This window comes from Ceratotherium simum, chromosome 6, assembly GCF_057802395.1.
Source record: "Ceratotherium simum simum isolate JZ-2026a chromosome 6, ASM5780239v1, whole genome shotgun sequence".
Taxonomy (NCBI): Eukaryota; Metazoa; Chordata; class Mammalia; order Perissodactyla; family Rhinocerotidae; genus Ceratotherium; species Ceratotherium simum.
The window spans coordinates 27336973-27351707 of record NC_141905.1 but is presented as its reverse complement, the minus strand read 5'-3'; the positions used below and the strand labels follow the sequence as shown (position 1 = coordinate 27351707).

The following is a 14735-nucleotide window of genomic DNA, read 5'->3' as shown; positions in this document are numbered from 1 at the left end:
GAACTTGAGAAATATTGGTTAGGAAACGAGCCATTTAAAGTTTTTGAGGGAATGAGCTTTCCCCAAACAGGAAACTGTTGCAGTAGTGTTTACAAAGTAATGAGGGTTGTATTAATGGGAAAGATGGCATGGTTGTGAGTGTTATTATAGAGTTAAAATTGGTAGAACATTAGACACTGGATTTGGGGACAAAGAGATAATAATTCTTAGGTTCAAACTTCATTGAGCAGAAATATGAAAAATTATTTACACATATTTGTTTGGGAAGTGAGGACCTAATTTTTATGAAAGGTTTTAAGTTAATGGAGAGGGGTTATAACACTATAAAGGATAGGAAATAAATTAAAATAGATTAAGTGTCAGCATTACTAAAGTTATTAGGGCATCCCAATCACCAGCAATTTTTCATTGGCTATATTTTACCTTCAGGACACCCTGCTGCCATCATCTACTTAGGGTCCATCTCTATATAAAATCTTCTCACCTCTGCTCTCCAGAATGCTACCTTTATACTCAGATTTACTTCTGCTATTTCATGCAGAGTAAATTATTCCATTTTCTAAATACTCTGAATCATGTCCAAGAAGGGCTTTAGCTCTCTTAAATAAAAATGCTTATCAAGGTATTTTCTTCAACTAGAGCCAGAGTTCCCAAACTGTGTACTAAGACACCTGAAGGTACTGCAGCAGACTTACAAGAGAGCTGTAGGATGTTTTATCTCAGAGTAATGCAAATTTTCAACATTAGATTGCAATACAATCCTTGCTGCTGATGTCCTATCTTTAGGAATGGTTGCTGTGATAAAAAAATAAAAGCAAGTACTTCCTGAAAATCAGTGTAGAACAGGAAAAGAGGGTGGCACTGTCCATTTGGAATCCAAGGCTTGAAGAGGTGTGCAATGCCCATAAGCACTGTATCCCCTTAGTAAGTATTGTGGTTATTTTTGGGTTTTTTTGTGTTTTTTTTTTTTTAATTTTCATCCATTGTTACATGATTTTTTTTTTTAAAGATTTTATTTATTTATTTATTTTTCCCCCCAAAGCCCCAGTAGATAGTTGTGTGTCATAGCTGCACATCCCTCTAGTTGCTGCATGTGGGACGCGGCCTCAGCATGGCCGGAGAAGCGGCGCATCGATGCGCGCCCGGGATCCGAACCCGGGCCGCCAGCAGCGGAGCGTGCGCACTTAACCACTAAGCCACGGGGCTGGCCCCTTGTGGTTATTTTTGAATGAAGTAAACAAAAATATTTTTTAAAATTTATATGTATTATTTTTTCAAACTAGGTTTTAAATTGTTCAGATATCAGTACTTGTTAAGTTGTTTGGACCTGAATGTTAAAAAAACCAGAACTGTTAGGTATTTCTTAGGGCACCATAAAAAATTATTTGTACAATAAGAGTGCTGTTAATTGAGAAAGTTTCAGATCCCCTGAACTATAGAGTTGTTCAGCTCTACAATGAATATGCTCTTTGTTTAGCATTTGAAAATTCAGCAGTCCCTTTATCTTTCTTTTTTTTCAAAACAAGCATTTCAGTTACATGGGAATTTATATAGAGTCTAAATTAAAATTTAATCAGAATTCTTTTTATTGAAGTATAATTGACATAACATTATATTAGTTTCAGGTGAACCACATAATGATTTGATATTTGTATATACTGCAAAATAATCACCACAATAAGTCCAGTTAACATCTGTCACCATACGTAATTACAAAAATTTGTTTTTTGAATGAGAACTTTCAAGATCCATTCCCCTCCCTTCTATCAAATATGCAAATATGGTATTATTAACTATAGTCAGTATGTTGTACATTACATCCCCATGCTATTCATTTTATAACAGGAAATTTGTACCTTTTCTCTTCCTTCATCCATTTTGCCCACGCTGCACCCTTGTCTCAGACAACTACCAATCTGTTCTCTATATCTGTGAGCTTGGTTTTGTGTTTTGTTTTTTGTTTTTAGATTCCATATATAAGTGAGATCATACGGTATTTGTCTTACTCTGTCTAACTTATTTCACTTAGCATAAAGCCCTCAAGATCCATCCAAGTTGTTGCAAATGGCAGGATTTCCTTCTTTTTTATGGCTAATAATATTCCATTGTGTATATATACCACGTTTTCTTAATCCATTCATCCATCGATGGGCAGTTAGGTTGTTTTCATAGCTTGGCTACTGTAAATAATGCTGCAGTGAACATGGGAGTGCAGATATCTTTTCCAGTTAGTGTTTTTGTTTCCTTCGGATAAATACCCAGAAGTGGAATTGCTGAATCATATTGTAGGTCTATATTTAATTTTTCGAGGAACCCCCATACTAAATTTATAGTGGCTGCACCAATTTACATTCCCACCAACAGTGCACAAGGGTTCCCTTATTTCTCCATGTCCTTACTTATTTCTTGTCAACACTTATTTCTTGTCTTTTTGATAATAGCCATTTAACAGGTGTGAGGTGATACCTCATTGTGGTTTTGATTTGCTTTTGAGCACCTTTTCATGTTCCTGTTGGCCATTTGTATGTCTTTTTTAGAAAAATGTCTATTCAGATCCTCTGCCCATTTTTTAATCAGATTGTGTTGGGGTTTTTGGTGTGTGATTGAGTTGTATGAGTTCTTTATATATTTTGGATATTAACCTCTTATCAGATATATGATTTGCAAATATTTTCTCCTGTTCCATAGGTTGCTTTTTCATTTTGTTGATTTCCTTTGCTATACAGAAGTTTTTTAGCTTGATATAGTCCCACTTGTTTATTTTTGCTTTTGTTATCTTTGCTTTTGGTGTCAAATCCCAAAAAACCATTGCCAAGACCAGTGTCAAGGAGCTTACCACCTATCTTTTCTTCTAGGAGTTTTATGGTTTCAGGTATTATGTTCAAGTCTTTAATCCATTTTGAGTTAATTTTTGTGTATGGTGTAAGATAGTGGTCCAGTTTCGTTCCTTTGCATATGACTGTCCAGTTTTCCCTGCACCATTTATTGAAGAGACTCTCCTTTCCCTATTGTATATTCTTGGCTCCTTTACTGTAAATTAATTAAGCATATGGGTTTAGCATGGGTTTAGTTCTAGGCTCTCTATTCTGTTCCATTGATCTCTGTGTCTGTTTTTATGCCAATACCATACTGTTTTGATTACTATAATTTTGTAATATAGTTTGAAATCAAGGAGCATGATGCCTCCAGCTTTGTTCTTTCTCAAGCTTGCTTTGGCTGTTTGGGGTCTTTTGTGGCTCCATACAAACTTTTAGATATCTTTAAAATATCTGTACATCGTACTTTGTACTGTAGCAAACATAAAAAAGTACTCTTGCCCTTAAGTTTACAGTCAAGTTAGGGAGGTAAGACAAATGCAAGTTGCTTTCATTATTAGGTAAAATAAAATAAATACCCTTGGATATTTATTTCATAATATTACCTATTATGGAAGTTCAAAGAGGAATGAGTACATCTCACTGGTGGGAATGCAGTAATACTTTGTTGGATGGAAGTTTGATTTTAAATAGGCCTTGATGGAGGGGTAAAATTCCAACAGATAGAGGTAGTGGATATTTCAGAAAGAGAAAACAACACAAAGAGTCAGAAGATTTATTTTGGGAGAAGCAAATCATTCTGTATGATTGAAGCAAGGACATATGTTGTGGAGTAATATAAGTTACAGCTGGTTTACTATGTAAGGGAGTACTATTGTGGAGAGCTTTGAATGCTGGGGCGTGAGGCATTTGGATTTAATTTACTAGGAAAAGAAGAGTGATTAGAGTGATTAATCTGTCAGCAGGATACAGGATGATTAAATCAAACAGAGAGAGGAGGCAGGGAGAGCTTTTGGAAAGGGAATGATGGATTTTGTTTTATGTATTTGTATTTCAAAGGAAATACCAAACTGTATATTGAAGTTAAAAAGCCTACTTTAGTTCACAATTGTGGCTAACAGCTATAACATAGATCTTACCCTTCTTAGAAGTACAAAACTCCCTAATGTTCTTGATATTATTGCAGAAATGATATTAATAAAGTATTATGTATGGAGTGCATGCAGCATGCCAGACATGTATTAAGCACTTATTTAATTCTCACAATGACTTTGATAGATATTATTCCCATTTTTAAAACAGTGAGGCCTAGGGAAGTTACATTGCCCAAAATCACATAGTTAATAAGTAGTCAGATTGGCAAAACTGTTAAAAATAAGTATACTAATTTGTTTAAACTCTCTGGTGCAGAGAATTGAGTTAAAATCAGACCCTGTCAGATTATTATCATTTGGCTTAGGCATGGCTCCTCTCTTATAATTTTATTTTTCATATCATTCCTGATCCTTAATCCCATTCCTCTCCCCACCATGGGTACTCTAATGTGTTTGATATGTGTCCTGTATCCCCGCAAAATGTATCATGTTGTTTTAGGTGTGTGCATGTGTGTTTATATTATATACAATACGTAAAAGTATGTGTATACCTATATATAGCTTGTCCAATCTGATGTATATATTTCTAATCTGTTGCTTTAATCTCTGTATAATGATGTTCATTCACCACATTTTCCTTGTCTTTTCCCCTAGCAATGGACTTCCAAGATGCCTCACACTCCATTTTACTTTCAGCAAAGCTGTGATAAATATCCTCCTGTGTGTCCCCCTAAAACCCATCTTCTTTTCACTATGTCTTGCTACCTCCTATTACATGCTTTTTGAGGGGGTTATTTGGGATGGAAGAAAAGCTGACTTCTGCATTCATGGTATAGTTAAGATTGCAGGTATTTGAATCCTTATAAAGATTAAAATATATGTGGAATGGGTGATTTCATTGATGCTTCCAAAAGAGCCACATAGGCAGGAAGTTCTAGGTGAATTATTCTATTCTATTGATGCATTACATTTGGTTAGTGGAGATATAAGCTTTATAGCATTCGCTAATATATTTGTACTGGCTTTCTTCTTTTAGTAATTCTATTGCTGTCATTGGTATGAAGTAGTGCATATCATAACATTGTAATTGTAAATGATTTATACATTATCTTAATGATTGTCAAAAGTCAGTATTTTCCTTACAAGCAAATAGGAACTATGCTTTGTCGAAATTCATATTTGATCCTCCCTCTCTTACAAGGAAATACATTTTATACTTTCTGGGAGATTCACAAAACATGTAGGACCCATTAAGAGTGAGAAAATATGCTATATGGTTGTTGTATTTGTTATTTTTGGCTTCCAATTTATTCATTCTCTCAACCCTGTTCTCTGACTAGTGTTACTATGGCATCTTCGTTACGGCATGGAAAACAAACTAATTATGTTCTTTAAAACAACAATGGTACATCCTATGATACAGCATCTGGTACTTTCAGCCCTCCTTCATCAGTTAGTCTAGGTTTGGTGGGGCACTCTGGTTGTCCAAATATTTTCCTGTTACCCTACATCCTTCTGTATTTTTTCTTTTGCTTCTGTGAATAGTGATTTATGCTTACTAAAGTCACCAGTCTCATATGTAGTTTGTTCCTTTTTCAGCTATCTGTCTACTCGAAGAAGTAATGTAGACTTAATCCCAGCTGTTTATCTGGTCTTATTCTTGTTTATTGAATTAAGCTTCTCACTATTTATAAACATCTCTTGTTTGTGCACCAATTTACTTCAAGTGAACAAAATATTTTTATCTTTTAAGCAGTTTTTATCAGAAGAGTAATTGAACCACATCACCAAAATTTGAAAAATGAAAAATTATTAAAATTATCGGCAATTTTTCTACTCAAATTTAGCGATTTTTACTTTAGGTGTATTTTCTTTTAGTTTTTTTGTTTCTATTGATTTAGTGTAGCTTGTAACCATATTTTGTGTACACTATTTGTATGTGTTATGTTTCATTTAACATTTATGTAGCATAAACATTTTCCACTTTTTCTACTAGTTTTCGTAATCATTTTTAATAACTTTAAAGTATTCTCTAGAGCAGCACTGTCTAATGGAAATGTAATATGAATCACACATACAATTCAAAATTTTCTAGTAACCACATAAAAAAATTAAAAAGAAACAGATAAAATTAATGTTAATAATATATTTAATTTAACTCAGTATATGTAAAATATTTCTCATTTCAACATGTAATCATATAAAATTATTAATTATATTTTTAAGATTCTTTTTTTCATACTAAGTCTTTGCAATTGGTATCTATTTTACATTTATAACACAGTTTGTTTACTAAATTTTCAGTGATCAAAAACAATAAAATTGTGTTTAGCAGAAAAATATTTTGCACTGCTTCCATTTTTAAATTTAAATAAATTAAATTAGATTAAATTAAATTAAAAATTTAGTTCCGTGGTCATACTAGCCACATTGCATGTGCCCATTAGCTACATATGGCTTCTTACATTTAAATTAAAATTAAATAAAATTTGAAGTTCAGGTTGTTGGTTGCACTAGCCACATTTTAAATGATCCATAGCCAGGTTTAGAGTGGGTATATATGCTAATCCTTACTTGACTGTTTATTCCTCTGTCATTGAATATGTACACTGTTCCCAGGTTTTCAATGAAATAGATAGTATACTGGTATGTTCATGAATGTATATTTTCCCATATTTTGGATTATTTCCTAAAGCTAGACTCTCAGAAGTAGAATTATTGGGTCAAAGAGTATGAGTTTGTTTATGGTTCCTTATGTGTGTTTTCAAATTATTTTCTGAAAAGGTGGCAATTGCATTTTCACCAGCAGTATTAATATATTAATTTCACCAACCTTTCTTCATCATTGAGTTACTACCATGTTGTTTTCTTTACTTGCTAGAGAGGAATACTTGTACTATAAAATTGTAAATATATATAATACTTGTACTATATATAAAATTGTACTATATATTGTACTATATATAAACTTGTAAATATATAAAATACTTGTACTGCTAATACTACTATATATTTATTTACTGGTGTATTTCTCTTTTAATGGAATGCTTTTTTGTTCTTGGCTTATTTAGGAATTGGTGTTTTAATGTTAAATTTTTGATCTATTTTTTAAGTTCTTTATAGACTAAAGATATTAACCCTTTGTCATATTTACTGTAGACATTTTTCCTGGTTTTTTGTTTGCTTTTTTTTCCCTCCTGGGCTTGGAAGAGAACCAACTGAAGGTTTTAATTTTTCTATAGCAAATCTTTAGATAATCTTTTCTCTCCAAGCTTGAAAGACTTTCCCACTCCAGAAGTTCTGTTTTATTACAGATTGTCTATGTTTTAAAAAAAAGAAAATCAAGCTCTGTAAATAAATTAGAATTTATGTGGTTCTGTATTTTTGAGAAAACAAACTAAATTACAAGTTCTTAACCTTCAGTCAAATCCAGTGCTTATCCATTACTTCTAGATGTGCCTCATGGGGTTAGTGACCCACCCCTACTGCCACTGCATATAAAATTTTCTACATATGTACATCTAGATAGAGCCAAATAGGTTAAAATCCACTCTCTGAATGTTTCAAAATAGTATCCATTTCTGCCCTGTTATATTCTGATCAGAGTATTTTTCTAAACAAAAGACCTTTTTTTTTCTGTATCACTGTGTATTCACAATTGATAATTATAAGGTATGATTACTTTACATAGCTTTATTTCCTTTTGAATCAATATTCTTATACTTCCAAGAGTTATAAATCCCTAAAATTTACGTAGGTGTATATGTACACACACATGCATCTATTCCTCAGATACTTGATGGAAATAATAAAAAGAGTTTGGAGGCCGGCCCCGTGGCGTAGAGGTTAAGTGTGCGTGCTCTGCTACTGGCAGCCCGAGTTCGGATCCTGGATTCACCACTTGTCAGGCCATGCTGTGGTGGCGTCCCATATAAAGTGGAAGAAGATAGGCACAGATATTAGCCCAGGGCCAGTCTTCCTCAGCAAAAAGAGGAGGATTGGCATGGAAGTTAGCTCAGGGCCAGTCTTCCTTACAAAAATAAAAATTAAAAAAAATAAATAAATAAAAATAAAAACAGTTTGTGCTCTTAGGTAAGGACAATTAAAAAGAACCCCAAGTGATTGCCCTGAATTAAGGTAAACCCTAGTAAAGAGTAATTCCTTTCTTTTTCTTTTAGTATGTTAAACAGTTTAATTTGCCTCATTCCCCTGTGTTTAAACTACCCTGAGAAATCCTTAGAGTGGTTGGATGACAAATCTATGTATGTATTTGAGATTTCCAAGCATTATGACTGGCTCTGCTAAAATGGTTCTTCGACTCTGCCTTAGTCTTTTCCCATCCCTCCTACTCCTGCATTTTTGTTTTCCATTTTAATGGATAAAATTGTCTTGCTTACTCTCAGTTCTGATTAATATTATCTAACCTCTTAAATGTTAGAATCTGCTTTGCTTTTGGTTGCTCATAGGGACAAATAGTAGCAGATTTAACTGTTGTGTAGACTGAAATCCCTAATTTAAAAAATCACAAGATTTTGTTGATAATATAGACTATTTTTCTAAACTATAGCCATATAAACTATTGGTCTGTTTTCATTGCAAACCTGACACTTGAAAAAAAAATTTTTTTATAATGACACTGTTTATATTTTTGGTGATACTGCAGTCTGGAACATGTGGCCTAGCAAAGGATATAAATCTGGGAAGAAAAATTATGGTTGGCATCAGTTTTAAGTCTTTGCACTCCAACAGAGCACAAATCCTAAATTGTTTAAATACTAAATATTTACTTAAAGAAAAACAAGAGACCTTTCAAAAATGGAATTAAATTGTGAATTTGCCTCATTTAGAAGCTGACGGTTTTTTGTGTATTCTTTGTAAAATTAACAAAATGGAAGTTAAACTATCCACATCACAATACTCTTGTGTTGCATTTTAAAGTAAAACACACATACAACATACACACATTTGGAATGAGGCCAAATTTAGACTCCAGAGGCATACTGTTCTGTACCTTAAATTACAATCAGATGTATTTTAGCACAGATCAAATTTTCAGTTTGAAGTTGGTGAGAAGCCTAATTATTTGACCAGGTTACTATTTATGTAGACCATACTATGGCTGTCTGTGGTTAATCCACAGCTGGCAGAATGCTAGCTCTGGGAGGTTTTTATTTCATGCTGGAACAGTTTGGGGAGAAATGGGGATAGGGAGCTTTAAACTCTCCTCATTAAATGAAAGACTAAAAAGCAAGTACATACACATTACTATGGAGACAAGATGCTATATAAACTGTTCATTTTAATTCTCCAAGTGACAGAAACAGCAAAGAAAGCAGTTTGGATGCTCATAGTTTACAAGTGACATGGTAGTAGGTTAAAAAAGTAAGATGAAAACATTTTTAAAATAATGTTACCTAAGACAAAGACTTGTTACCTTTTAGAATTGTTGAATATTGGTAAAGAATTAATGGATTGGAATTTTTAAATGGTGAGAAAATATTATGTTATTGTGATAGGAAAACATTTTTATTAGAATTTTATTAGCAATACTTTAATAAGAGACAATTACAGTGTAAAATTCTCTCTTGATATCTCAGAATTTATAAGGGCAATAAACCCTTCAAAGAGGAATCTCAGCACACGTGACTTCTGCTACAAAATTAATTTTTTAGTATTATTTTAGTATTCAATTTGGAACTTGAAAGTAATAAGAAAAAATCTTTTTTTCTTTTTAAACTTCTTAAAGTTTGCATGATGGAAGTGGTTAGTCCCTTAGTTGTAAGTGAATATTTCAATAGCTTTTTTTGTAACTTTTAGAAGTTTCTTTTGTATTTTCAATGTTATTTTTTCCATTTATAAGCTAGCTCTTCTCCCCTTCTGGTTTCCATTGCCATCGCTTCCTCTGGTTCCTTGCTCTGTCTAATCCTCCCTCACTTGCTTCTTCATTTTTCTGTTTGTCTACTAGATCCTTTTCATTGAAGAGTAAAAATGCTCAAACTTTCCCTGTTCTTAAAAACAACTCTCCCCCTCCCCCTCCCCCACTAAAAATATCTTGCTGCTTTTTTCTTCTCTGTTATCTGCTCAAACTAGGGACATTATCTCTGGAGTCATTTGAATCCAAGTTCCATCACATGTAAGCTGTATGACCTGGAGTACATTTCTAAACTTTCCGATCTTGCCTTCTTTATTCCTAAAATGGGAATAATAACTGTATCCACCTCATGGGTTTGATATAAGGAAAAAATGATAATAACTGAGTTAATATACAAGAAGCTTTTGGTATAGTGCTTGGAACACAAGAATTGCTTAGTAAATTTTCTGATGATTCTGTTATTTGCTGATAAAGCTTTCAATATAATTTATAATCCTTGCCCTTACTTTCTCACTATTCTTTCTGTAACAACTGTCTGTTTTTACCTTCATACCATATGTACTTTCTCCTCCTCATCAAATCCTGTGGCTTTTGCTCAGTTCTTTCTTTCTCTACCAATTGATAGCACTGGGTACCTTTAAATATCTTGCTGAAATTTCCCTTGTTGGATTTCTCTGTCGTCACTTCTACTGTCCTCATTTGCCTTCCTCTTATTCTCTCCTTTACTTTTTTCCTTTCCTCTGCCCTCTGATTTTTATTCTTTTCCATCCTCCCTTTTGCCCTCTTCGTTTTCTGCGTTCTCTTCCTTGGTAATTACTACCCCACTTTTACCATCACTTTCTTCCGTGGCTTTTCTCGTGAGTCCAACTTTCTGATATATATTTGGAAGTCCCTTAACACCTCAAATGTAGTCTGACCACAACTAAATATTCTCTCTTTACATCTAAGCCAGGTCTTATTCTGGATTTTTCTAATTCTATTAATGGTAAAACCAAATTCAAAATCTCCATCATCTTTTGACTCTTTTCTCCTTTGTCTCCTACAATCTTAAACAATTGCTAAGTCTAGAATGTAATACTCCCGGTATTATTTCCTTTTACAGAGCCAAATGCAGGCCTTTTTTGACTATTGCTGAATTGTTGCTGTCCAGATTAACATTCCTCTAAATTTTCTTACAAGCTTGTTATTCCTTTCTTTCAAGAAAACTTCATTACCCATCATCCATCTGCACCCCACCTAATAGACTCCTAACTTACTTTATGTTCTTCACTCTGCTGGCCTTCTCAACTTTATCTTCTCTTAGCCCTTTGTGTATTCCTTCACTCACTTGTGCACTATTCAAACCAATTTCCTTATGAGCATCCATTGTCTTTGCTTATAGTTTATTTCATCTAGAAAGCATAAATGTATTTTTAAAAGACTTTTATTAATGATTAAGATATAGATAAATAGCATTTTAAAGTATAGCTTTCCCAACATGAAATTTTAATTAAAATATTTTTCTTTTTTTTTTTTTATTTTTATTTTTTATTTTTTTATTTTTCCCCTAAAGCCCCAAGCGATAGTTGTAAGTCATAGTTGCACATTCTTCTAGTTGCTGTATGTGGGACGCGGCCTCAGCATGGCCGGAGAAGCAGTGCGTCTGTGCGCGTCCGGGATCCGAACCCGGGCAGCCTGCATCGGAGCGCACACACTTAACCGCTAAGCCACGGGGCCGGCCCTAAAATATTTTTCTATTTCATTATTGAATTATTTTCTCATTATTTGAAAATTCTAATTCAGAATCTTCCTTAAAAAATCAGTTTATGAGCTTAGTAAACTAATTTCATTTTTAAACTAATTTTATTTTTTAATAAATACCACATCACTTACAAAAATCCAAACTGTTTATAAGAAGGTGGAAGGATTCAATCTGCCTTCATTACTATTTCTAATTTAAATGTAATTATTGTCTTGAATGAGACCTTTAAAATATTTTTTCTTATATGGATTCCCCAAATTCTTTCAATCTAACATGAAATAAGTAATGTGTTATACTGTGATGTAATGGCATGCATCAGGCCCGTAGTACTCATATGATAGACTTTTCTCCTAATCAAATGCTATTTTCTGCCTTGCATTTTATAACTGTATTTTAAAGTTTGTATTATATAGGCTTCTGTATTTTGTATAGATTTCTTTATTCTCACTGAGAGTGACTCTGTAGAGATTGCATTTCTAATTTCCCCTCCTTTTTGCCTTTATCCAGGGTTTTTTTCTTACGGTTTCCCCTGAGTCAGTACTAAAAGTGGCTCGCCAGGCTTCTGAAAACAACAAAATTTTCACTTTGAATCTGTCTGCACCATTTATTAGTCAGTTCTTCAAGGAATCGTTGATGAAAGTTATGCCTCATGTTGACATACTTTTTGGAAATGAGACGGTAAGTTACTTTTTTTAAAGAAGTACCTCATTTTCCTGGTTTGTGGATAAGTTTAGAAATATATAAATAAAAAGCAAAATATTTGCATAAATATACTTGAGAATTATGCAACAAGACTGCCTCAATTTGGATCACTCTAATTCAATATTTTTAGTATTTCCTTCAATGTATACTAATTTCTTATATAGTAAAACATTGGTTTTTTAAGGGTTAGGTTATTGAGGTTTATAATTTACATACAGTAAAATTCACTCTTTTTACTGTACATTTCTGTGATCTTTTGCAAATGCATACCTGACATGTAACCATGACCACAATCAAGATAAAAAACACTTTAATCACCCCTTTCAGTCAACCCTTCCCCTCATCCTGACATCAACTGATTTGTTTTCTGACCAAGAAAATAATGTTTTCTTTTGAAATTTTCACAGATTAAGGTAAGGGACATCTAGTCTAAAATAAATGTTTTATGAAGTTAAGTAGTTCTTCAAAGTGTGAGTCTATTTAATTTAATTTGATAAATTATTAGTAAATATTGGTATATTGTCATTTGTATTAAATTTATTAGTAGTATCATTTTTGCTGATATTTGTGTATTATATTTGAAGGTGGTGAAATGGAATTTCATTTAAACTTTTGCAGCTTTTTCTTTTTACAAAGAATATACTTTCTTTTATTCTAAATTAGTGGAAAATATTTTTTTTTTGCTCATTTAATATTTATAACTTCTGTTTAACCTGTAGACTTTAAGAATCCATGAAATAGAAAAGAAAAGAGACTTTCAGTGTCTCTTCATGTGACCCTAGACACTGTCACTTAACTTTCATGAATCTCGGGGTCTTTTTGTGTGAAGGAAAGGTGTTGTATTAATTACCGCAGAAGTCCGTTCTGATTCTGATTCTATATTGAACATAGTTCAATTATATTCACTGATTTTGCGTCTAAATAAGGTAACTGTGTTGTCTGCCTAGAATGACATAAAATTTGACCTGGAAATAATATGAGGTCACCTGGTTGTTTTGTAGAAATAATATGGTGTCAATATCTTCAAAGGCACTAACCAGTTGAAAGAAATCTTACTTTCCTGACAATTCATAAACTGACATAATGGCAAGAAATAGTGCTAAAGGCCTTAAACTCCTACGTATCTGCTGGAAGTCTCATTTGACTAAAATCTATGTTTTAGATTTTCCTTATTGCCAGTTTTATTTTCTGAAAGGTAAAGGAAGTAACTAGGGAAAGTGCTACTCTAGCCCTGTAAATAACATGAAAGAATTGGTCATCAGTATGGTAGTCTGAGAATCCTTGGGAAAAATTGATACTTGAACTCAGAGTTCTTTATAGTCAGGAAAGATCAGACTGGCAATACTTAAATATATACTCTTAGACTTTAAGAAGAGAAATGTTAAAACTTTTTAAAAATACAAATATGATTCCAAAGAATGAGACTTTGGAAGTAGAGTTAACTTGAGAGGATTGAATACCAGCAAAAATTCAATTCTGATTTTATAATTCCAAATGACCATAATTAGGAAAAAGGGGGGGAGGAGCCTTAAAAAAAAACATTGCAGAGTGTGCAGAAAACTCTTTAATAAGAGCTCACATTTGTAAAACACGTGTAAAAAAGATGGAAAGCATTTATAGAACAGGGAACAATGCTAAAAGTTTGGTAGAGACTTAGGAGAATAGAAAAGAATAGAGGCCCAAGAATGACTAGGCTTGCAGAAAATGCTGATGATATCAAAATAGTCATCACTTAAAAAAAATACTCTGAATGCGCAGGCAACAACAGAAAAAGTAATTGGACTTCATCAAAATTGAAAACTTTTGTGCATCACAGGACACTATCAAGAAAGTGAAAAGACAACTCATGGAGTGGGAGAAAATATTTGCAAATGGTATATTTGATAAGAGATTAATATTCAGAATATGTATCTCAGCAACATAACAACAAGAAAGCAATCCAATTCAAAAATGGTCAAAGGACTTAAACAAACATTTTTCCAAAGAAGATATACAAATGGCCAATAAGTATATGAAAAGATGCTCACCATCACTAATCATTAGAGAAATGCATATGAAAACCAAAATGAGATACCACTTAACACCCATTAGGATGGCTGCTGTCAAAATATGGAAAAAATGAGTGTTGGCAAGGATACGGAAAAATTGGAACCCTTGTGAATTGCTGGTGGGAATGTAAAATGGTGTACCTGCTGTGGATAACAATTTGGTGGTTCCTCAAAAAGTTAAACATAGAATTATTACCGTATGATCCAGCAATTCCACTTCTAGGTATGTACCCAAAAGACCTGAAAGCAGGGACTCAAGTACTTGTACACCAATGTTTATAGCAGCATTATTTACAATAGCCAAAAGTTGGAAACAAACCAAATATTCCTCAGCAGATGAATGAGTTGGTGCATACGTATAATGGAATATTATTCAGCCTTAAAAAGGAATTAAATTCTGATAAGTGATACAACATGAACCTTGAAAACATTATTATGTTAAGTGAAATAAGCCATACACAA

General features: G+C 33.0%; 1 protein-coding gene across 4 annotated transcripts in view; it reads left to right on the top strand.

Annotated features, from left to right (window-relative positions):
- The window catches only part of ADK (adenosine kinase), a 539838-nt gene that overhangs the window by 370291 nt on the left and 154812 nt on the right, over positions 1-14735 (top strand). For 3 of the 4 annotated variants that reach the window (XM_004426944.3, XM_087432005.1, XM_004426945.3), the window contains exon 7: positions 12031-12201. The exons of the other annotated variant lie outside the window; for it this stretch is intronic. In XM_004426944.3, coding sequence (XP_004427001.1) covers positions 12031-12201 — 171 coding nt within the window. The remainder of the gene's footprint in view (positions 1-12030; positions 12202-14735) is intronic. 4 annotated transcript variants of the gene reach the window in all.